Here is a 22,779-nt window from a genome sequence, read left to right on the forward strand (position 1 = left end):
TTTCCATTTTGCGTGTAAAAAGAAGCTGGACACCGTAGGCTACAGACTGGGGGGGAAACACTGCCCCTGCCCGCGGGAGATGCGGTGGGAAGATGTTGAGACGTCCCCGCAGCCGGATGGTGCAGAGCCCCACCGAGGAGTTGAGGTAAAAGAGTCATTTTCAGTAACGTTGAAGAATTTTGCTTTTTAGCTCGGCTTCTTTGCACGGGAATTGGCCACGAAGCTCTGGGAGCTGCTCCTGTTGGAGAAGACCTGCAGGCGGCCGGTGGCTGTACTGGGGAGACTGGGACGGGGTGGAATCTGGCGAGGATGAGGAAAACAAGTGCAAAAACTCAAGGCAGCCTGAAAACCGCAAGAGGAAAATCAATCTGCCAAGGAGATTAACGAGGTTAACGAGGAGAGGTTTGAGGGTCGGCTTGACCACAGTCATTGAGCATCTCAAGAACGCACACAACTTGCTCATCCAGCGGACGAAACGAACATGCTCCGGATGAATTCAAGCTAGAAATAAGGCAGAATGTTTTTTAATAATGAGGGCGATTAACCGTTGCAGCCGCTAACGAAGAGGAGCGTGATTGAATCCCTAGGCCCTGCAGTGAAAGACCGGGGTCTTCCTCAAAGGTGGTGGTGGCTCAGACAGGGGATGAAGGCTTGCGTCGCTGCGCTACGCAGGGGGTCAGCCCAAACAGCCAAAAAAGCCCAATTTAACCTTAAAATCCAGAGGCGTTTTACTCAATGAAAGAGGACGGTGAAGTTAGCGGGGACTCGAGCCCCAGCGCCGCAAGGATGCACCAGTTTCTACCTGGACACCATGGAGATGCATTACCCAGTGCCGTAGCCACGCTAATAAGTCCTGATTCTCGTCAAGGCTTAATTAGCCAGGGCGTAGAGCCAGACTGCGGGCCTGGCCCTGTCTCGCCCTGCCCGCTGTCTCCGCTCGGGCTCCGGGCAGATGTCCCAGCCCATCTCTGAGGGCATCCCGTCCCCGATGCTGCCCTTTTACCGCAGCAAAACCTGAAGGTCAAACAGCCGGGCTGGTTATATTTTATAAAAACGGATGGGGAATAACCCGACCGCCGACAATTTCTGCAGCTCTCTGGGCTAAGATAATAAAGGTAATCAGCTTTTGCTTCGGGGCGCGGAGTGACCACTCACAGGGGTCAGCGTGTTCGATGGTCCGGAGGCTGCAAGGTTAAGTGCGATCTTTTTTCACTCCCCTCTGCAGGGAGATACCCGACTTTATGGGTAACCGCTCGTCTCACTCATAGCCGACGCCAGGGATATAAACCACCCCGTAAAAACTACCGTAAAGTGACGGAGTGGGAGATCCCAGCTGGAAGGTGTTGATGGTCGTTAGTTAGGTCGGCGGAGTGATGAAGGGCAAAACCTTTTCTACAAGCAGCCTTAAAATAATGCGATATTCTAGCACGCAGCCTGGCCTCGGCGCTCCTGAAGGTTTGGAAAACCTAAAAAATTCTGGTTGTCACCAGAGAGGGGCCACCAAAACCCCAGGTCTTGTGGCCACCGCCACAGAAAGCTCTTCTAGGTTGGCCATGGCACAGTTTGGCTTCATCAAGAGGAACACAGATGCCATCCTGGGACAGGGCAGGACATCAGGGCCGGTCCAAAGGATGGAAAACTCAACCAGGAGCACACCAACGTTGGGGTTTGCATCCACTTCTTAGTTGCCGGCCACACTGACCGCTCTCCATCCATAAGCCACGCAAGAAATGGGTGCTCGTGCCTCTTGGAGAGCTCTTCCCCTTCCTCCCATAGCTGCGGGGATGGCAGAAGTAAAGAAATAAAAGGAGGTAGGTCACGCCGCTTTGCTGAAATTTCATTAAGACGTTGAGAGCCAGCGTCCAAGCGAAGAGGCCGGTGATGACGCCTGGGCCTTCTTCTTCGGAGCCATTTCCCGCGTCGCTGCAGTTGCTCTCACTTTATTTTGTCCATCTGTAACGGCGTAACGGTGGCGCGGTGTCTCCGAGAGGCCCTTCAGCTCGCTATTGAACTGATAAATTCACTGTATTACTTTACACAAATCAATACCCGAGCAGTTATCAGGGGTTGATGTGACCGAAATTGGTTTCAGCCAATTTGTGAGCGTAATAAATGTCCATTTATCAAATCAATTCATTCGGCGGCGCTCCTCAGACCGCCCGGGCTCAGGGTACCATGGGGTGACGTCCCCAGGTCCGTGGCATCGCTCTCCCCCATCCCAGCTCCTCCGCACCCCAAAGAACTCCTCATCCACCCCACTGCCGGGGATGAGGAAGAGGATGAACCTCAAACTAGGCTAAAGTTCTTCCCTTGCGAAGCCTGACCCGACACGCCAAAATACGCAACTTGGAAAGGATCCTAAATTGCCCAAAATAAACCCGATTCCCTTCGGACCCGGGCAGGATGACATTCCTGCTCAGCCATCTTCCTTCAGCTTTGGAATGCCAACTGATTTCAACATTATAACTGCTCAGCGTGCCCAAAATTCGTAACTTTATGATTAAAAAGTAGATCTTCTGCACTACCCTTTACTCCAAGTCTCTGCACTAAAAAATAAACAAGGAAGGAGGACGGATTTTCGTTCCTCCCTCCTTACTCGACTTCAGGAAGAGCCGTAACAGGTTACTCCGCTCCAAAAGGTTTGGAAAACCAGCAGTGGGAAGTGGAGTTTGTGACTCCCCCACCTCTCCGTGACCACTGTCCGGCAAACGCTGTGTCTCTACACAGAAGTATTCTTTCTCCGGCACAATATCTAGGGTATGAGATCATAAGCCAAAAAAAAAAAAAATATATATTTTCAAAAAAGGCCCTCCTTTGGTTTATAACCCGAGATGGGAGAAGGTTTCCGTCGATCCCCACGATGGATGCCCTGCTTCTCCTGGTGCCTCCGCATCCTCCGGTGAAAAGGCAGATGAGACCGAACCAAACTGGGCGCAGGATGGTTTCCGAGAGTTCTCTGCAAACACCATCCCGAGCCTTTTACCTTCCCCTTCTCATCAACCGGCCGCAGCATCCCGGCTGCCATCGGAGCGACGACCTGCCTGTTTCTTCCCGACATGCTACGAGACGGAATATTTCATTGGGATTTTGTTAAAACGAAGCCAACACCCGCAGAGGGGGAACGTCGCCGCCTCCCAGCATCGCCGCCCCAGCGCCGGGAGCAATCCCGCACCCTCGGAGATGCCCTGGTTAATTGGTTAATTACCACCAACCTTTTACCAGCCCTGCCACCACCCGTCCTGCTCCGGGTGGCAGGACGGAGAGGAGCTGGGCTCCGATTTAAAGGGCAGAGGGAGGGTTTCTTCCCTCTGCTGCAGAGATGTCAGGCTGCGGCAAGCTCCATGCGAGCATCCCGGTCCCTCCCCACCACCCCACAGCGAACCCCAGCGCCCACGTTCCCTTCGCATCCCGGGCTGAGCCCCTCTGGAGACCGTTTGGATCAGGCACCGAGTGACGGGTGAAATCGGATTATTCAATTAAGGCAGCGGTTATAAATTAACCGTATCGGGCGGGCTCGGTAAATCTCGGGACGCGGCGGGCGGCAAAGTCTCCGAGCCAACACACCGCACCAGGGAGCGCGGGACGGGAGGCCCCGGGGAGGAGGCGATGCGGCAGGCAAAACCAGCCGGGAATATAATAAACAACAAAACAATAGATGGGGAAGTGCTTGAAAAGAACAAGTCCCGTCTCTAAACCCCCCTTTCCTGAAAGAAAACAAGCGAAATGGGGCAGAAGGGGTGGGGTGGGGAGGGGGGGGAGGAGGGCACGGAGACTCTCCTCCTCCTCGTGGCCTGATATCCCGAGGCTGCGGGGGGATCAAGCACATTCCCTATAATTCAATAAGAGGAGCCTCCATAAAGGCAGCCGCTTTAATGTGCAGAAACACCACCTGTGTCAGAACCAGGCACTGCCCATTAATCACAGCTTCCCAATTAGCCGCTGCCCCCAGGCAGAGCCGCTCTGGGAAGGCAGAGGGTGGCTGCGCCGGGCAGAGCCGGCTCCTTCCAAGGCTCCCACTTCTCCCCTTTGTTACCCGCACCGACGTGGGGGTGTATTTACGGGCTTTCTCGCAGACCTCAGCCCCGTCTTACCTCTCTATCCCATTTCCAGGCATTAACTGGGACGCACGGAAGGGTTCGAGGAGTTATTAACAGCATCCGGAGGCTTTTGGGCTTTGGGTTGGCAAATCGAACCCAGCCCGGCTTCGCCACTTCCTTACAGCACAAAATAAAGCGAATTTTGGGAGGCCGCCCACCCAGGAAAACCACCCGGCACAAATAACTTCTCTTTTCCCTGCAAAGCTCCGTCGCCCAGGACGGAGGGAGCTGGGCTGCAGGGGCAGGGGGGGCAGCGGGTGGCTTGGAGCCGGGGGTGGGGGGGACACGCGGGTACCGGCTCTTTGCCGGGCTCTGCGGGGATGCTGCTGCCCAAACCCTGGTGGTAGGAGCAAAACAAGGTTTGCGGGGAGAGATAACAGCAGTTCCCAGGGCATCCGACAGCCAGGCATCACCCCCCTCCGCTCCCCAGATGCCCAACGCCTTTTCCTCCTAATTGCTGAACCTAACGAAGTTACGCCGGGGAGCAACCGCCTGGGCTCATCCGACACCCGGCCTTGCTGGTTTTGGCCCCCCGCGTCTAAAAGCCGGTCTGGTTTTTTCCCCCCAGCTCCATCCCCGGCTCTGATGAAAACCAGTCCCTTTTCCTCCACTTGTACGCTTCCACCGCAGCCACCAGAGGCCAGGCTCCTCATTTATTCCCCGGGCTTATTTAATTTATTTTTTTTTTAATTTTTAAACAGCGAAAGAAAGAAAAAAGCCGCCTCCAGAAAAAGGCAGCAGAACCCTCCTTTGAGCAAGACCCAGACGAGGAAACGCCAGCTAACGAACTACCCCGGGGCTCGCGCTAATTGCAACGGGCTCCCAGACACAAGCCACCACGGGTTTTACCAAATCTGTAGCGCTAACGCGGCTTTTCAACCCAAAACCAAGGGAAGCAGCGAAGGCAGCGTGCTTTAAAGCGCAGGCTCTTACGGCGGTGCCTCCCGCCCCATTCCCCGCTGGCAGCGGATCCAGCAGATCCCGGTGTCCGTAAGGGCTCACGGATACAGCAGGGAACGTCACGGGGATGCGCCGCTGCTTTAACGTTATGGGGGGTATTTAGCGGCAACACCTCCAGAAAGGTGGGGATGGAAAGAGCTCGGGAGGCAAACAGCCCTTCCGTTAGCCATCATCCATCCCACCTTCCCTAAAGCCTGGCTTTCTTACCACCAAACGCACCCCGAGAACTCGGGATCGCAGATTTCAGATGAATAAAAGGGTGTCTTTCTTCAACGAGCTGCGCAACTCCCTGCCAAAGGACGCCGCAGAGAACAGACTTTACAGCAGGTCCAAGGGAAACTCCGACAAATTCATGGAAGAAGAATCTCCTGAAGGCGGCGGCACACAAAAGACGGCCCTTCTGGTTGAGGGTTCTCCTGGTTTGCAGACTGTTGGGACTTTAGGAGAGCGGAGCAGGGAAATCTCACTCTGTATTTGTCCTGCTAAAGCTCCCGGTGCCGGTGACAGGACGGTGGCCTGTCGCCTGCTGTGGCACACGTGGCCAGGAAAGCGGGGCTGAAGCACGGGCCTGGGTTTCATGGGGAATAAAGCCCTAAATCCATAAGGGATACGGAAAAATTCCCCAAAGCAGCCCGTGTGTGAGGGCCTTCTGTAGGTCAAGCTGTACAAAACGGCTCGTGAGTTGTTAACGAGCGACGTTCTTAAGACAAATTGCCGTGGAAATAGATAGCTCCGTGTTTAAGCGTCACTGCGGTCAGCCCCGGTGTTCAGCTGGGAACTGCGTGTGTGCTCCGAGGCGTGCGGTGGGCAACGGGCACAAAGTGGAACATGGGAAATTCCACCTCAACAGGAGGAAAAACTCTTTTATTTTGAGGGTGGCAGAGCCCTGGCACAGGCTGCCCAGAGAGGTGTGGAGTCTCCTGCTCTGGTGATATTAAAAATCCATCTCCAACCTGCTCTGGGTGACCCCGCTCTGAGAGGGGGGTGGACTGGATGGTCTCCAGAGGTCCCTGCCAACCCTTACCAGCCTGGGATTTTGGGATTCTGGGATCTCAGTGACCAGCTTAGACCTTGGAGCCACCAGGTTTGGCCCAGGGTGAAACCATCCCCAACGGAAGGGCTCGCAGGGACCTTGCACCTACGATGAAAGCACCTGACGGTGCTGCTGTGCCGGGAACGGGCCCCCCTGGGTGATGAGTGTCCTCTCTCAGAGCCGAGAAAGACCTGCCAGATCCCACCGCGAGCCCCCCCCCAACCTCGGTGACCTGCTCGGAGCCAGGATCGGGGGGTCCTACCTGCTCCCACTGTGGCTATGGCGCTCTCCTGACCGATGATGTGCTCCTTTAGCCGCTGCTCCAGGGGAAACCTCCGGCGTTCCTCCACTTCCCTCTGGCGCTGCTCCTCCTGGAACTGTGGGAGGGAAGCAAACGGTGGGATCAGAGGCTTTTTGGGGTGACAACAGCAGTAATGGGGATGCAGTTTCCCCCCTCCAAGAACTGCAAAGCCCTGCATGGGTATCCGTCTGCTCCCTGGCACTGGGAAGGACGTGGGTCCCATTTTTCCCCCGAGGAGATTTATTTCGGAAGGGATGGCAGGGCTGGGCTGCTGAGGCTGAAGAAGCCCCCATCTCTCCCAGGGCTCACAGTAACTTGCCCCACGTGTGGTCCCAGCCTGCCCCGTCCTGACACACTCCATGGAAGCCCCGGGAGATGCCTGGGGTAGCCCATGGAGCTGCTGGAGCGGGGCCAGAGGAGGCCCCGGAGATGATCCAAGAGCTGGAGCCCCTCTGCTGGGAGGACGGGTTGAGAGAGTTGGGGGGGTTCAGCCTGGAGAAGAGAAGGCTCCGCGGAGACCTTGGAGCCCCTTCCAGTCCCTCAAGGGGCTCCAGGAAAGCTGGGGAGGGACTAAAATATCCATCCTAAACCTCCCCTGGTGCAACTTGAGGCTGTTTCCTCGTGTCCCATGGCCTGTTCCTTGGGAGAAGAGACCGACCCCCCCTGGCTACCCACTCCTTTCAGAGAGTTGTAGAGAGTGAGAAGGTCTCCCCTCAGCCTCCTTTTCTCCAGGCTGAACGGGGGCCGGATTTGTCCTCTTTCCAGATGAGCAGGGGCTGGATTTGTCCTCTTTCCTCTGGAAGGTCACTGCACCATAAGACCCGCTCCCATTCTGCCTGTATCCCGTCCCCGAGCATCTCGGGATGTGCGTGTGTCGGGTGTCTGTGAACGGCTCTGTGCGCTCTCAGCCTTCAGCTCCAGAAAATGGTCTGGGTGGAAGCAGCGTGTGAGTCTCTGGCTCTCAAAGGTCCTGCCTCCTCCTGAGCTGGAGGTGGAAGAAAGCAAATATCCTGAGAAAAGAGCTTTTTCCAGCGCGGTCCTGCGCGCTGCCGTGGGTCTGCCTGCAGAGCGACGGGGTCTGTCTGCCCCAGAGTGCACAGCAGGAGGCGGTGATGCTCCCCCGTTCCCGCGGGATGTTGGTGGAGTCTTTGAATTGGAGATGTGTGAAGAGTGGGAAAACAAATCTAGGTAGAATAGGCAAGGCCTTATTTTTCAAAATCACAGAATCACAGGATGGTTTGGGTGGGAAGGGACCTTAAAGCCCACCCAGTGCCACCCCCTGCCCTGGGCAGGGACACCTCCCACCAGCCCAGCTTGCTCCAAGCCCCGGCCAACCTGGCCTTGAACCCCTCCAGGGATGGGGCAGCCACAGCTTCTCTGGGCAACCTGGGCCAGGGGCTCACCGCCCTCACAGCCAAGAATTTCTGCCCGAGATCTCAGCTCAATCTCCCCTCTTGCAGTGGAAACCCCTTCCCCCTCGTCCCATGGCTCCCCTCCCTCATCCAGAGTCCCTCCCCAGCTTTCCTGGAGCCCCTTGAGGGACTGGAAGGGGCTCCAAGGTCTCAGTGGAGCTTTCTCTTCTTCAGGCTGAACCCCCCCAACTCTCTCAGCCTGTCCCCCCAGCAGAGGGGCTCCAAGGAGGTTCGGTTTGACTATCTGCAGATGATAAGGTGTCCACGGCCTTGGCTAAGGACAGCACATAAAGCAAAGAGAGTTTGCAGAGTGAGCAATTTAACGCACGTAACAGGTCCCCATTATTTAAACCACCTTCCTGAAGGGGAAACTCCTTTAACAAAACGAGAAGCTGCAGCAGGATCCTGCTGCCGGAGTTGGATCTGATAAACCCCCCGTCCAGGCTGGTGGTGTTCCCTGGGCTAGCACTGACTCCGACAGAAGTTAAAAATAAATAAATAGCAAAAAATCCAATTTTGGCTGGTGCCATCAGGCTCGCATGTAACGGAGAGATGCCACCAGCTCTGACGCCTCACATGGCGCAATAACTTCTCGGCGGATCCCAGGGGGATAGAGCCTGGTGTGTCCACAGGGATCGCCCCCAGGCTGCGCGTACAGCCCCAAGCTGAACGTGTCGCTCCTGCCATAGATCTGTGTCTTCCTCTATATCTCAAGGAATTCGTCCTCCCTCCCGCCTCGTCTGCCTTTCTCCGGGCGCAGAGAAGGCGATGGGTGCTGTCGGGATACCCAACAATTGGTGTGGGGCTACGGGGTGGTGGGGAGACAGAATCACGGAATCATGGAATTGTCCAGGTTGGAAGGGACCTTTCAGACCATCGAGTCCAACCATCAACCCAACACTGACAAACCCACCCACTAAACCACGTCTCTAAGCACTAAATGATGAGATGAAGAGCAGAAGGGGACACCCCTCTTCTGTAGCACCTTCTCCCTCCCTTCAAACCCCAACATTGTAAAAGTCCCTGGGTAGGAGGAAAGTCCCTTTCATGGGGAAAAAGCACCAGTATGGGGAAAAAGCACCAGTTACAGTACTTTTTCCGAGCTGCCCCACTATGGCTTTCTGCTCGGAATGTTCTGGACAGACCTGCCCTCCCAGGTGCCATCTCCTTGCACGGAGCTCTGGGGCCACCAGGGACCTTGCAGCCGCGTCATGCTGGAGCATCCTGAGCAGCCAAAACAACCCACACTGAGCAAAAAACATCAAAAAAAGAAAAACCCACTGAGAAAAATGTATTGTAGATCAATCTGGGATGAAACCTGCAACAGAAAGCCTCGTTAATCTTGGATTTCACATGAGACACAAACTTCCACTCCTTTCTCTTCCACGTACCCCCAGCAGCGTGGGCAGCAGGGCGAGGGGGGGGATTCTGCCCCTCTGCTCCGCTCGGGGGAGACCCCCCTGCAGTGCTGCCTCCAGCTCTGGGGCCTCAGCACTGGAGAGACACGGAGCTGTTGGTGCGGGGCCAGAGGAGGCCCCGGAGATGCTGGGAGGGCTGGAGCCCCTCTGCTGGGAGGACAGGCTGAGAGAGTTGGGGGGGTTCAGCCTGGAGAAGAGAAGGCTCCACGGAGACCTTGGAGCCCCTTCCAGTCCCTCAAGGGGCTCCAGGAAAGCTGGGGAGGGACTCTGGATGAGGGAGGGGAGCCATGGGACGAGGGGGAAGGGGTTTCCACTGCAAGAGGGGAGATTGAGCTGAGATCTCGGGCAGAAATTCTTGGCTGTGAGGGCGGTGAGCCCCTGGCCCAGGTTGCCCAGAGAAGCTGTGGCTGCCCCATCCCTGGAGGGGTTCAAGGCCAGGTTGGATGGGGCTTGGAGCAAGCTGGGCTGGTGGGAGGTGTCCCTGCCCAGGGCAGGGGGTGGCACTGGGTGGCCTTTAAGGTCCCTTCCCACCCAAACCATTCCATGATTCCATTATTCCCCCTCCACACGCATCCAGCTTCTCCCACCTCCTCCCTGCTATCCCAATTTCAGGCCCAGATGGAGCAGCACATCTGATCCGGGTTTCGCTCCTGCCAGATATTTCTGCAGGACATTTCGGCCCCGTTTGCGTTTGACCATCACTGGCATTGAGGAATCCAGCAGCCGGAGGGAGCAACACTCCGCTCTTGCGTTGGTGACCCAACTCCTGCGCTCACCTGGGCTAAGAGGGACTCGGACGCGATGCGAAAAGCAGGAGAGATGCTTGATTTTTGATAAGAGATAACTGCAGAACATGCCCAGGACGTACCTAAGCTACAACAGACAGCCTTTGGAGACCTGGAGAGGGGCTTTTCCGTGGGAAGGGCAGACACTGTGGGTTTACAGAATGCATAAAACCAGCTTTCACCGCAGGGCGGTTCTGCCCGGACTCTACGTACAGGGTTGCGTGAGGCTTCACGAGCAGACGCTTCGCAAACAACCAAAAGAGACATTTTTCTCCTAAAATATGCTTAAACCAACAACCTGAGGATGGGCTGGATGGAAAAAGCAGAGCAGGCCTGAGCCACAGCTGGAGGTTTGTTTTCTTTAGAGGGTCCATCAACGGCGATTCAATATGACGAAGGGGCCGCGGGCTCCGGTTCAGGAGGTCCCTGCACCGCTGCTTGCTGGAAGGGAGCCTGGGGAAAGGGTAACCGTGTCCTCATCCTGGCTGAAACACTCCTTAAAAACCCTTTGGCAGCCACTGAGGGAGCCAGGAGAGACCAGTGGATGGATCTGACTGGTCCCAGTACACTGGGGAAGAGGAGATGAATGGCAAAGACCAACGGGGCGGCGCTGAGACCAGTCCCGGGGCTGCTCTCCTCCCAGTTACACACCAAAGACACTGGTTTCGAGGGCTGCTCCCCTCCTTTTAGCCCCAGATACACCACGGCGTATCTGCATTTCATCGGAATGTTCAGCAACGGGAACCAGCTCAAGAGTCCTGAACACCAGGCGAGCGCGGTTCAGCAGAGGGAAAGCACGCACAGAATTATTATTTTTTTTTTTTTTCAAAAGAAGAAAGGAAATCAAAATAAATTAAAAATACATATGAAAACTCCTTGTTATTCTGTCACAAGGATATGTAAATAAAATCTATGGGATGTGCCCACCCAGTAATAGCTCCGCCAATTCATTCTCCGGCAGTGATTAAAATGAGCAATAAATTCTCAAAGACTCTCGGTGGGATGCGGATACTGGGGTGGATGCAACCCCGGGAGCACCGGATCCCCCCCGGCGCAATATTCATCACGAGCTGGCTCGACTGCCTTACGTTTTATATACAAGTACAATCATTTTCATCAGGAACATCTCTACAGATATATATTCCCCTTCTCTCCTCCATCCATTAGTTAAGCGTAAAAACCAAGGCAGCTCTTCGTAGGGGCAGGCTTCCTTGCCAATGTTGGGCTCCAGGGACCATTTACCTCCTTCTCCTAAAGGTTTCAAGTATTTTATTCTCAACTTTTCTTCCTTAAAACTTCCTTGCAGAGCTGTCCGAGCGACCAAGCAGCGTTTCTGGCTAACAGGAGAAGCCACGGGCGATAACAAGAGAAGCCACGGGCGATAATAAGAGAAGCCACGGGCGATGCAGAGTGTCACACTCTGGTTTTCTGTTGCCGTGATGGAGCCCGGAGAGCCCAGGAGGAAAGATGGCTGTCCGCCTGCTTAGGACAGAGGTTTGGCACTGGGGAATGTGGTCCTGGAAACCCTGCTCCAGCATGGATTTCCCTGGGTGAGCGCAGCTGGTACAGCAGCTTGAGTAGAGACTCAACGAGAGAGTTGGGCGGAGAGGAACCCGATGGAGTTCAACACGGGCAAGTGTAGGGTCCTGCCCCTGGGGAGGAACAACCCCCCGCACCAGGACAGGTTGGGGCTGACCTGCTGGAGACCAGCTCTGCAGAGAGGGACCTGGGAGTCCTGGTGGGCAACAAGCTGCCCACGAGCCAGCCATGTGCCCTGGTGGCCAAGAAGGCCAATGGTCTCCTGGGGGGCATTAAGAAGAGCGTGGCCAGTAGGTGGAGGGAGGTCATCCTCTCCCTCTGCTCTGCCCTGCCCTGGGGAGGCCACAGCTGGAGCACTGGGTCCAGTTCTGGGCTCCCCGGTTCCAGAAGGACAGGGAACTGCTGGAGAGGGGACAACAAAGGGTCACGGAGATGCTGAGGGGCTGGAACATCTCTGTGCTGAGGAAAGGCTGAGAGTCCTGGGGCTGTTCAGCCTGGAGAAGAGCAGACCGAGAGGGGTCTCATCAATGCTCAGCAGGAGCTAAAGGGTGGGGGGCAAGAGGATGGGGCCAGACTCTTCTCAGTGGTGCCCGGGGACAGGACAAGGGGCAACGGGCACAAACCGGAATGAAGAAAATAAGGAGAAGTTCATTTTGAGGGTGGCAGAGCCCTGGCACAGGCTGCCCAGAGAGGTGTGGAGTCTCCTGCTCTGGAGATATCCCAAACCCATCTCCGACCTGCTCTGGGTGACCCTGCTGTGGCAGGGGGTGGGACTGGATGGTCTCCAGAGGTCCCTTCCCTTTGCCCTCTACAACTCCCTGAAAGGAGGTTGGAGAGAGGTGGCTGTTGGCCTCTTCTCCCAGGTGAATAATGACAGGACCAGAGGAAATGGTCTGAAGCTGCGGCAGGGGAGGTTTAGATTAGATAGCAGGAAGAATTACTTCACTTGAAAGAGTGGTCAGGCACTGGAATGACCTGCCCAGGGAGGTGGTGGAGTCACCATCCCTAGAGGTGTTTAAGAAACGCCTAGATGTGGCACTTCAGGGCATGCTCTAGTGGCAGAGAGTATAGGGGGTTTGGTTGGACTCGATGATCTTAGGGGTCCTTTCCAACCATGAAGATTCTGTGATTCTGTGATTCTGTGATTCCCACCCCTGCCAGTCTGTGACTGCCTGGCCGGTTTAATTCACATCTACTAAGTGCAGTAATCGACACCGTTTTAATTACCTTCATCCTCGACTCGTGAGCAAGTCCTTAACCTCAAGTTTCCAGCGTCTAAGTTCAAATTCCAAAGACCAAACTCCGAGGCGCCCAATGCCAGAGGGCAAGTCTGCAACCAAGAGCAAACCTGGCCTCCCCGTGCCTCAGTTTCTCCTTTCGCAGTCTTCTTACCGACCGATAATTCGTTGCTCCTACTCAAATAAGGCCTCGTATCCAGGGGTTTAAAACCCTCGACAACGGGCTGCAGATCCCTCGCTGTCCAATAACCTGCTACTCCTGGGTTTTTTCTTGGAATCGCTAGGGCAAATATGTTTTTTTTCCCCCTTTAAAATACCTTACAACAGCGACCGACGAAGGGGACAGCGAGGCTGAAGGGACGCGACGGGCTATTTCACAACCAGGCAGCGGAAATCCCTGTCTTTTGCCTCAGAGTGGCGTGGGATCCGCGTGAACGCCCGGATCCCAGGCCCGCAACAGGCCTCTGGATTCCCAGACCTGGTTCTTTTACCAGGATTTTTGGAAAATACAGTAAAAACAGCAATCCTGGGGTTAAAGTATTTTTGCCAAGGGGTTACAGCCCAGTATTGCTGGTGCTGAGCAGCCGTGGAAGTTAACATGGAGGAGGAGGAGGGCACGCAGCCACGGACACAGCTAAAAAGTGGGGTTTTTTCCCCTTTTTGCATTATGCCATTGATTTATAGGGACCTTTGAAGAAGCGCGGAGGTGGAGGTGCGCTGCGGGGCTCCTCCAGGCCTTTTTTCAAACTGCCCTTGCTTTGGGGAAGGAACCAGAAAGTCCCAGGCTCACCTTGGTCTCCGCCGCTCGCAGAAGGCTCAGGACCTCTCCTTCTCGGGCATAATCCAGGGGCGTGTGGCCCATCTCATTCTTCTGCAGGGGGTTGGCACCTGGTGGCGGGGAGAAACAACGAAGATCAGGGGATGGGAGTTTGAATCTTGGGGCAGAAGGAGCAGGACGCACATCTCGTGCCTCCCGTCCTAGCCGGCGTTCCCCTCCTAACCTTTGCTCCAAGGAGGACCTGGAGGAGAAAGGGACAATGTACGACCAGCAGGGACAGGCATGGGGGCGGCCGGGGAGGAAGAAAAGAAATTGTCACCGCTAAGGATCGGCTTGATGGGGAAGAGCTGCTGGGGGTGGGGAAGGGATGGGAGCACACGGTCGCCAGAAGAAAACGCAGCTTCACAAAAGCACCCGCTCCCCGTCCCGCGGCAGCCACACGGGACCGTTTCGGCTTCGATTGGACGCGCCACCCGTCCCCTCCGTCACCCCGAGCCGGAGCCGGATCTGCCTGTCACCTGCTAAACAGCTGCCACCCGCAGCCACAGCTGGGGGAAAACCACGCTCTTCTTTAGAATTTCATTTATATCTAAAAAAAAAAGGCACCAAACCCCGAAGACTGAACTGGAGAGAGTCAGATGGGCACCCCCACAGAAACGAGGTGGCGTGGAGAGATGTCCCCATCCTCTGTCCCTGTCCCAGACACCGGATTGTGGAAGAACATGCACAGCCAGACTGGTCCCAGTTGCAGTGATGGGATGGTTATAGAGGGAATCTCGGATGGGGCAGTCCGGGATCAGGAGAAGGGCACAGGGAACAGCCTGTGATGCAGGCGGGGACCCTCGGGATTCACCTCTGGCTCTTGGCGTCGCAGGAGGTACCTCTGGAGGGACTGGGCACTGATGCTGGTGCGTGCTGGGACTCCACTACAGCCAACCGGACACCAACCGGACACCAAGGGTTGTGAGAACGAGCCTTCAAGTCGCCCCCAACCCCAGCAAGGTGGTGCTCGAGCTGGCCATCTGTCCTGGGTGGAGCAACCCGGCACTCATTTCTCTTCTAATGCTTGGGAAAACTGCGCTTTTAGAAGACTCTAGTTTCTGAATTCGTGAAAATATTTCCTTTATAGCCAGCTATGGGATGTGGGATTCAAGGTCTCGGTGTTTTCAAGCTCACCAGGTGCGGGGACGAGGAGAAGCGAGACCCGGTCTCTTGACCCAAGCTGCCTAAAGGGTTATTTCATGCTACGAATGGCACATTCCATAGAAATTCGAAAGATTGCTCGGGAGTTTCTCCTATTCCATGATGTCTGGGACCCCGAGAACTCCTTGCCCTGATGCCGGAGCCCTGAGCCCTTCCCTTCCTCCCGAAGCCACAGCGCTCGCGGTGTCCCACATTGGCTGCCCCCTGCAAACGGTCTGGGTATAATCTTGGTGTATTTTATATTGGTATCGGGATCAATACTGGCTCTCTAGGGTTATTAATGTTAATTATTCAGTCTTATCTTATTAAATCTATTTATATTTCAACCCTCGGGTTTCCTTGGTTTTCCCCGATTCCCCTTCCCGGCTGGGGAGGGGTCATCAGGTGAGAGAATAATTGTCTGAAGGACAAGAAATTGTGGTGGGTTTCTCAAACCATAACACCATCCCACTGGGCTCGAAGGGGGTTCCCGAGCCCCGTGAGCAGCCTGGCGAGGGGGAGGCCCGGGCAGTGTGAGAGCATCCCTAGGGCTCGGCGAACATCCCGCATCCTGCTGGGAGCGAGCTGGGAGACGCAAACCAGGCTGCAGCTCCTGCTTCCAGAGCGCAAAGCACATGCAGCGCTCAATAAATTGGATATTAGGAAAAATTTTTACACTTGAAAGGGTTGTTGAGTGTTGGGACAGGCTACCCAAGGCAGTGGTGGAGTCGCCACCCCTGGAGGGATTTAAAAGCCGGGCAGACGTGGTGCTGAGGGACATGGGGTAGTGGTGGCTTTGTCAGTGTTGGGTTGATGGTTGGACTCGACGATCTGAAAGGTCCCTTCCAACCTGGACCATTCTATGAATAGTCTGGAGAAGCGGCTGAGCTTTCTGCCCTAAAACCCTAAAAAAAAAACCACTCAAGGTGTTTCCGAAATCCTTAAAATTTCCTTTCTATTTTTTACATGGAAAGGTCGTCAAGCATTGGAAGAGGTGGCCCAGGGCAGTGGTGGAGTCGCCATCCCTGAAGGGATTTAAGAAATGGGTAGACATAGTGCTCAGAGATATGGTTTAGTGATGGTTTTTGTCAGCGTTGGGTTGATGGTTGGACTCGATGATCTGAAAGGTCCCTTCCAACCTGGATGATTCTATGATTTTAGGAATAGTCTGGGGAAGCGGCCGAGCTTTCTGCCCTAAAACCCTAAAAAAAAAACCCCAAGGTTTTTCCAAAACCCCTTAAAATTTCCTTTCTATTTTTACACCGAAAGGGTTATTAAGCCTTGGATGAGGCTGCCCAGGGCAGTGGTGGAGTCGCCATCCCTGGAGGGATTTACAAGCCGGGCAGACGTGGTGCTGAGGGACATGGGTTAGCGGTGGGTTTGTCAGTGTTGGGTTGATGGTTGGACTCGATGACCTGAAAGGTCACTTCTGACCTGGGCAACGCTATGATTCTCTGATTCTATAAAATCGAGCAGCGACCATCAGAGCTGAAAGACACGTGGGGCCGCCCGGCGAGTGGGAGCCGGAGAGATGAGCCGCTTCTGAGCGTTGGCATCAGGGATCTATATTTGCTTACAGAATGAAAAATGCGCTCCATAAACATTCGACACCGAGTAATTTCTATCGCGAGCCTTGTCATTGCGAATAAAGAAGATGATGGAGACAGGTGAGATTATATACTGCCGGTGGCTGGCCACTCAATATCTTTTAAATAAGAGCCGGTTCTCCCACGGCCCGCCCCCCTTCCCCCACCAAAACCCACCCCGGGTGGGCGCACGGGGACGGGGGTGACTTCTCTGCCCCCCCCCCCCCACCTCCCAAAATGATGAGCTCCTCGAGGCTCTTATTCCACATGAAGGCTGACGGTTTGTTCGGCTGCTCCCGGATCTATCAATAATGGCTCTCCAATATTGGCCTAATCCCCCTGTTAATGGCTTTGACGACTTGACTAATTGCCGCAATAATTGATAGAACCCGACTCCTCCAACTGGTCGATTCCGACCTGGCGTAGCGGCGGCAATAAAATATTACGCCGCCATAAATAACGGCGTCGCTTCGCTGGCTAATAGAAGGTAAAAGTGGCCAGGGGTTCGACAAACGCCCCGGCCTGACCCCCCCCCCCAGCCCAGTCCCCGTCCCCACCTCCTCCCTGCCCTCTCCCACCCCGGCAGCTGGCGGCGGAGGGGACGCCAACCTTCCGAGGCTTAATAGAAGGCCATTTGTCACCTCCCACAAGCTGTCTGATGCCGGAGATGGACACCTGGGCAACACCTCGGGCTGTGCGAGCCCGCCGCCTCCTCCCGCACCTCCCTGCTCGTATTAGGAGGCCCCGGCTTATAATATTTGATAAATAGCGCGTCGGTTCACTGCCAGCGCCCGCGCAGCCACGCGGCGCAGGAGCAGCTGCAGAAGGTCACTCATTGGGGAAATATGTTTCTGTCAGCCGTATCGAAAAAAGTTTAGGAGAGTGACAGGCCTCAATTTTTCAAATTTTATTAACTCCCTCCTCTTAACAATTTGTCTTGAATTCCTTCAGATTCTGGATAACTGTCAATAGAGCTCCCGACACGGCAGGTGCTGGTACCCGGGTCCTCCGCTGCCATCGGGGAGGAGATGGGGATGGCAGGAGGAGATGGGGATGGCAGGAGATGGAGACGGCAGGAGGAGATGGAGATGGCAGGAGGAGATGGAGATGGCAGGAGGAGATGGCAGGAGGAGATGGCAGGAGATGGAGATGTCTGGAGGAGATGGGGATGAGAGGAGGAGGAGATGGCAGGAGGAGACAAGGATGGCAGGAGAAGATGGAGATGGCAGGAGGAGATGGGGATGGCAGGAGGAGATGGGGATGGCAGGAGATGGGGATGGCAGGAGATGGAGAAAGCAGGAGGAGATGGCAGGAGGAGATGGGGATGGCAGAAGGAGGAGGAGATGGGGATGACAGGAGACGGGGATGGCAGGAGGAGACGGGGATGCCTGGAGGAGGAGGGGATGGCAGGAGGAGATGGGGATGGCAGGAGATGGAGAAAGCAGGAGGAGATGGCAGGAGGAGATGGGGATGGCAGAAGGAGGAGGAGATGGGGATGACAGGAGGAGACGGGGATGACAGGAGGAGACAGGGATGGCAGGAGGAGACGGGGATGCCTGGAGGAGGAGGGGATGGCAGGAGGAGATGGGGATGGCAGGAGGAGATGGGGATGGCAGAAGGAGTAGGACATGGCAGGAGGAGTAGGACATGGCAGGAGGAGTAGGACATGGCAGGAGGAGATGGGGATGGCAGGAGGAGATGGGGATGGCTGGAGGAGATGGGGATGGCAGGAAGAGATAGGGATGGCAGGAGGAGATGGGGATGGCAGGAGGAGATGGGGATGGCAGAAGGAGGAGGAGATGGGGATGAGAGGAGGAGGAGATGGCAGGAGGAGATGGGGATGGCTGGAGGAGGAGGAGATGGCAGGAGGAGATGGGGATGGCAGGAGGACCTGGGACCCTGCCGCAGCTTGGTCCTTGCTCCCCGTCCTCCCCTATAGCCTGTCCTGGCAGGGCAGAGGAGCGGAGACCTGGCTCGGGCCATGTAGCCAAATACGTGCCTGCTGAAGGAAGAACAAGTCTCCCACCTCGGACAGACAGAATGGGGCTCACAGTGACATCACTGACCCCGAGAGCTACGTTTCTCCAAAGACTGGACACGGAGAGGCTTGGGAGAGCCCTAGGCACTGAGACCAGGAAAGGAGGACGTGTGAGGACCTCATTTCATGGTGCAACGAGATGCTGTGAAAGCTCCTGCATGGACTGCTGCTCCCGGGCATCCTCAGAGGTAACCTCCAGCTGAGCATTTGGGTCCAAGCCTCTCGCCGGCAGACCACTCAACAGGAGCTGCTCTGGGGACAAAGGACACGACTCCTCCAAACTAGCACGAGATGGTCTATGTCCTGGTGCCACCCCAAAGGTCCTGTCTGCAAAAGAGCCGGACAGAAGTGGTGACCTGTGTGGTGGACAAGACACCAAAATGTTCAACATCTCATTATCTTCCTTTGCTTGAGTCCTGAAGATTCGATATGGTGAAGGTGGCAACCAAGCGCTTGGGCGAGTCTCCGGTGCAGAAGACAGCACAGCTTCAGTCAAGAAGGCCATTGAAAGCCGTTCCCCCCAGTATAAAGCCATCTCCAGTCTCCCAGAAGCAGAGCTGCTAACTTCATACACCAAGTTGTCGACCAGATCTTGCAAGCATCCCTTCAGAGCAGCTGTCTGACCATCACAACGTCATTTCAGCGAGGGCTCCTCCAGGGCCCTCCACTCATTCAGGTCCTCATCAGACCCTTCCCAGTGAGGAGAGCGCCCAGGTCAACCCTTACCCATGGCACTGACACGTCAGCACGGACCGAACCCTCCATGGGACCAATGCAGCTCCCTGGCCACCAGACAAATCCAGGCTGAGCCCCGGCTCTGAGCCTCTCCCAGCTGGAAGGGAGAGGTCCTGGATATACCACGGGGAAGGGACAATACCATGGACCTCCAGGACACTCATCCCTGCTCTTCACGGCACCGTGCAGGCGTCATCGCCCTGCCCTGCCCCGAGGAGCACCCCGAGCTCTTTCAGCAGGCTGAGTGAGCACCTCTCCTGCCAAAGCCACCGCCTTGGACCCGTCGCCGCTCTGCTTGACAAGCCCCATGCTCCAGCACGCAGGGGGGAACTGGGAGAGCACCCCTGTCCCTGTAGCAGACTCTGCAGGACCCAAACCACAGTATCCCCTGGGTAGGGGGGAAAAAAACGAACTAATTTTTCTGGTGAAGGAAACTAAATCCCAGAAAGAAGAGCCTGGAAATCCCTAAATCCCAGAAAGAAGAGCCTGTAAATGCCCAAAGCCACAGTGGGTGTGGTGGTGAGGATGCTGGGGATGGGCACTGAGCATCTGTCCCCCCGAACCAGACAGGAGCTGGGACGAGTGACACAACTCCGGCGGGCTAAATGCGCTTCGTCCCCGCAGTTACACCTCTCCGCATCCCTGTTCAAGCATAGCCTGGGATTCTCCAGGAGGAAGCAGGCCACAGGACCTGCCGGGGATAACACAATGTCATCAGCCGTCAGCTTTGACGAGGAATGGCATTATTATTGCTCCGCGTGGCTAGTTAAAGTAATATAAAAAGACTTGTGTCCTCCTGAGTCTTCCATGATTGAATTAGCATGATCACCCCTTTTTTCCAGTAAGGTAAACCTGCTTTTAAATCAATAAGACGCACATTCCACAAGCAGTTTTTAACACACAACATTAACAGGAAAGTGGCCACCCCGGCCTGTGGTCCCACCACCCTTTTCCTGCCTGACATCTCAATAAACACAGGAGACACGTTACGGGGCGCTGCTCCACGCGCGGGACAATGACCTTTTCTTGAAGGACCTGCTACCACATGGAATGAATCTTCCCAAGCGCCGCTTGAATTTCAACGTGCACGTATGCTCCCCTGGGAATATCCTCAAATCTCATCAAGGGAAGACCCGGAGCAAGACTTTCAAAGGTACCGGGTAGAAGCAGAAGTTGCGGGGATGCTTGAGGATAATGCTCCGGGTGATCCAGCATCCAGCCCCACCTTCTTGGTGGCATTTGCTAATTGTCCTGGACAGGAGAGGATCAAACCATCTCAATGTATGGACAGGCTGAGGCCAATTTTCCCTTTGGTCCTTCCAGTGAAAACATGAGTCTCCAAAGGGTACTTAATGGCCGTGCCCATGGCAGGGGGTTGGAACTAGATGATCTTTAAGGTCCGTTCCAACCCAAACCACTCCATGATTCTACGACCACGGTGAGTAGTTGCAAGCTCCCAAGCTTCTCCAAACATCTACCCACAGCTCCAGGCATGGACAAACACACGTACATCCAGAGTACTCCCACCCAGTTGAAGAAATCATGTAAAAAAGTAATGGGGAGGGAAAAAGGAGATAGAAAAGAGTGAATGAAACCTCTCAAAGAAGAGCAGCTCCCCCAGACCCCATCAGATTGCCCCAGGGAAGGAGCGTGGCTGTGGTTAAGGACCCATTTTCTTCTGAGGACAGCGGTGGTCCTTTCTGTGGCAATATCACAACCACGGGGAGCAGGGCAGAAATCAACGGCGCTCAGAAATCATCGAATCACAGAATCACAGAATGGTTTGGGTGGGAAGGGACCTTAAAGCTCATCCAGTTCCATCCCCCCTGCCCTGGGCAGGGACACCTCCCACCAGCCCAGCTTGCTCCAAGCCCCGGCCAACCTGGCCTTGAACCCCTCCAGGGATGGGGCAGCCACAGCTTCTCTGGGCAACCTCTTGATGAGGAGGTGCAGAGCAAAAGTGATGCTAAGGTATCAACAACCCCCCCGGATGGCTGCCAAGCCGGAACGTAAGGAACAAAACCCTTCTAGAGATGCACAGAGGGTGGTAAACGACAGACGTCACCAGCAGGAGCAAAATCCACACTGGCGGAGGCTGCATGAAAAGCAGGACTTGCCAAACAAGCTTTAATTCCCTCTTTGAGGGACTACACAGAAACACAGAATGACAGGGGTTGGAAGGGACCTCTGGAGACCCTCCAGCCCAACCTCCTGCTAGAGCAGGGTCACCCAGAGCAGGTTGCACAGGAACGCGTCCAGGTGGGGTTTGAATGTCTCCAGAGACGGAGACTCCACCACCTACAAATGTAGCTGAGAAGGTAACTGCAGATACAGTGCACTGATCAATGAGAACCACTCATTAGCCATTCATAATGCCCTCATTAAAGATGTTAGTGCTGTAGAACGCAACGATACCGCAAACACCGACCACAAGTTGCAAAAAAGATTTAGAAAATGATTCCCAAGCACGCAGCTGTGCCTGGAGGTGGTGATACCACACAGTCCGGCGGGGTTCTCAACATTTACTGCTAAACGGTCCCTTCTGGGGAACAGGATCTGTGCTCCCCTCCTCCACCCAAAGCCTTTCCAGCATGAGTTTGTCCAGCGTCATGTAGTTATAGGACAAGGGGGAAGGGTTTTCCACTGCAAGAGGGGAGATTGAGCTGAGATCTCGGGCAGAAATTCTTGGCTGTGAGGGTGGTGAGCCCCTGGCCCAGGTTGCCCAGAGAAGCTGTGGCTGCCCCATCCCTGGAGGGGTTCAAGGCCAGGTTGGCCGGGGCTTGGAGCAAGCTGGGCTGGTGGGAGGTGTCCCTGCCCAGGGCAGGGGGTGGCACTGGGTGGTATTTAAGGTCCCTTCCCACCCAAACCATTCCGTGATTCGATGATTCAATGAACTAGAAGCCTCTGGAGTAGAGAGAGTCTATGAAAAGGAGAGATCTTCTAAACCAGCACCATCCAGAGGTCCCGAGACGAAGGTCCGATGCTGAGGAGGGCAGGTAGGACACAGCAGAGAGAGGGACGGCTTGAGCAAAGCTCACAAACCCCATGAACCAGGCTGGGGACAAATCTGTGTGTGCTTCTGGTGAGGGCCAAAAGCGGGATGTGCCAACTGGAACGGTGGCAGAGGAGACTGGTGACAGCAGGAGGGAGGACAACAGCAGGATGCCTTAAAGCATAAACTGCTGCAGTGAAGGAATAAGTCCCACCGGACATGTTGGGTATAAAAGACTGGAGAAAAAAAAGAAGTAAGTTGATTGTAGGAGCCAGTAACACCGAATTTGTACAGAATGACGAAGAATCCATGGCCGAGGAGCTCTGTTCCTCAGGAGGAGGAGAGGGATCTTGCCAGAAATAAAGCAGCAGCAGAAAACTTTCAGAATCAGGGATGTTGAAGGCTAAAGAAACCCGTGCTATATATTAAAAAAGTTTTATAGTGAGGAAAGTTAGGATCTTAAGAATAAACCACCTCCACGTCCTTCGAAGCCTGGAAACTGCGTCCAGATGAGGAAAACACAACGGAGCGCTTGCTCTGGTTAAACGGAAAAAATACAGGTCAAAATGGATTTAAAAGAAGCCCTCGCTTCGGGAATGAAAACCAGAAGCTCTTTTTGGCCATCCCAGGAGCCGGGAGGAGGAGGAGGAGGAGGTGAGTTTCGGTGGGTGACTGAGGAGAAGCA

The 22,779-nt window shown here is 55.1% G+C and overlaps 1 protein-coding gene across 4 annotated transcripts in view; it reads right to left on the reverse strand.

The window, feature by feature from the left end:
• Positions 1-22,779, reverse strand: part of CLPB (ClpB family mitochondrial disaggregase) — a 105,886-nt gene that overhangs the window by 27,798 nt on the left and 55,309 nt on the right. For all 4 annotated transcript variants that reach the window (XM_074572206.1, XM_074572207.1, XM_074572209.1 and 1 more), the window contains 2 exons: positions 13,574-13,671; positions 6,353-6,467 (listed from right to left, as the gene is read on the reverse strand). In XM_074572206.1, the coding sequence (XP_074428307.1) occupies positions 6,353-6,467; positions 13,574-13,671 (213 nt within the window). The remainder of the gene's footprint in view (positions 1-6,352; positions 6,468-13,573; positions 13,672-22,779) is intronic.

The sequence above is a fragment of the Larus michahellis genome, chromosome 1 (genome assembly GCF_964199755.1).
Source record: "Larus michahellis chromosome 1, bLarMic1.1, whole genome shotgun sequence".
Taxonomy (NCBI): domain Eukaryota; kingdom Metazoa; phylum Chordata; class Aves; order Charadriiformes; family Laridae; genus Larus; species Larus michahellis.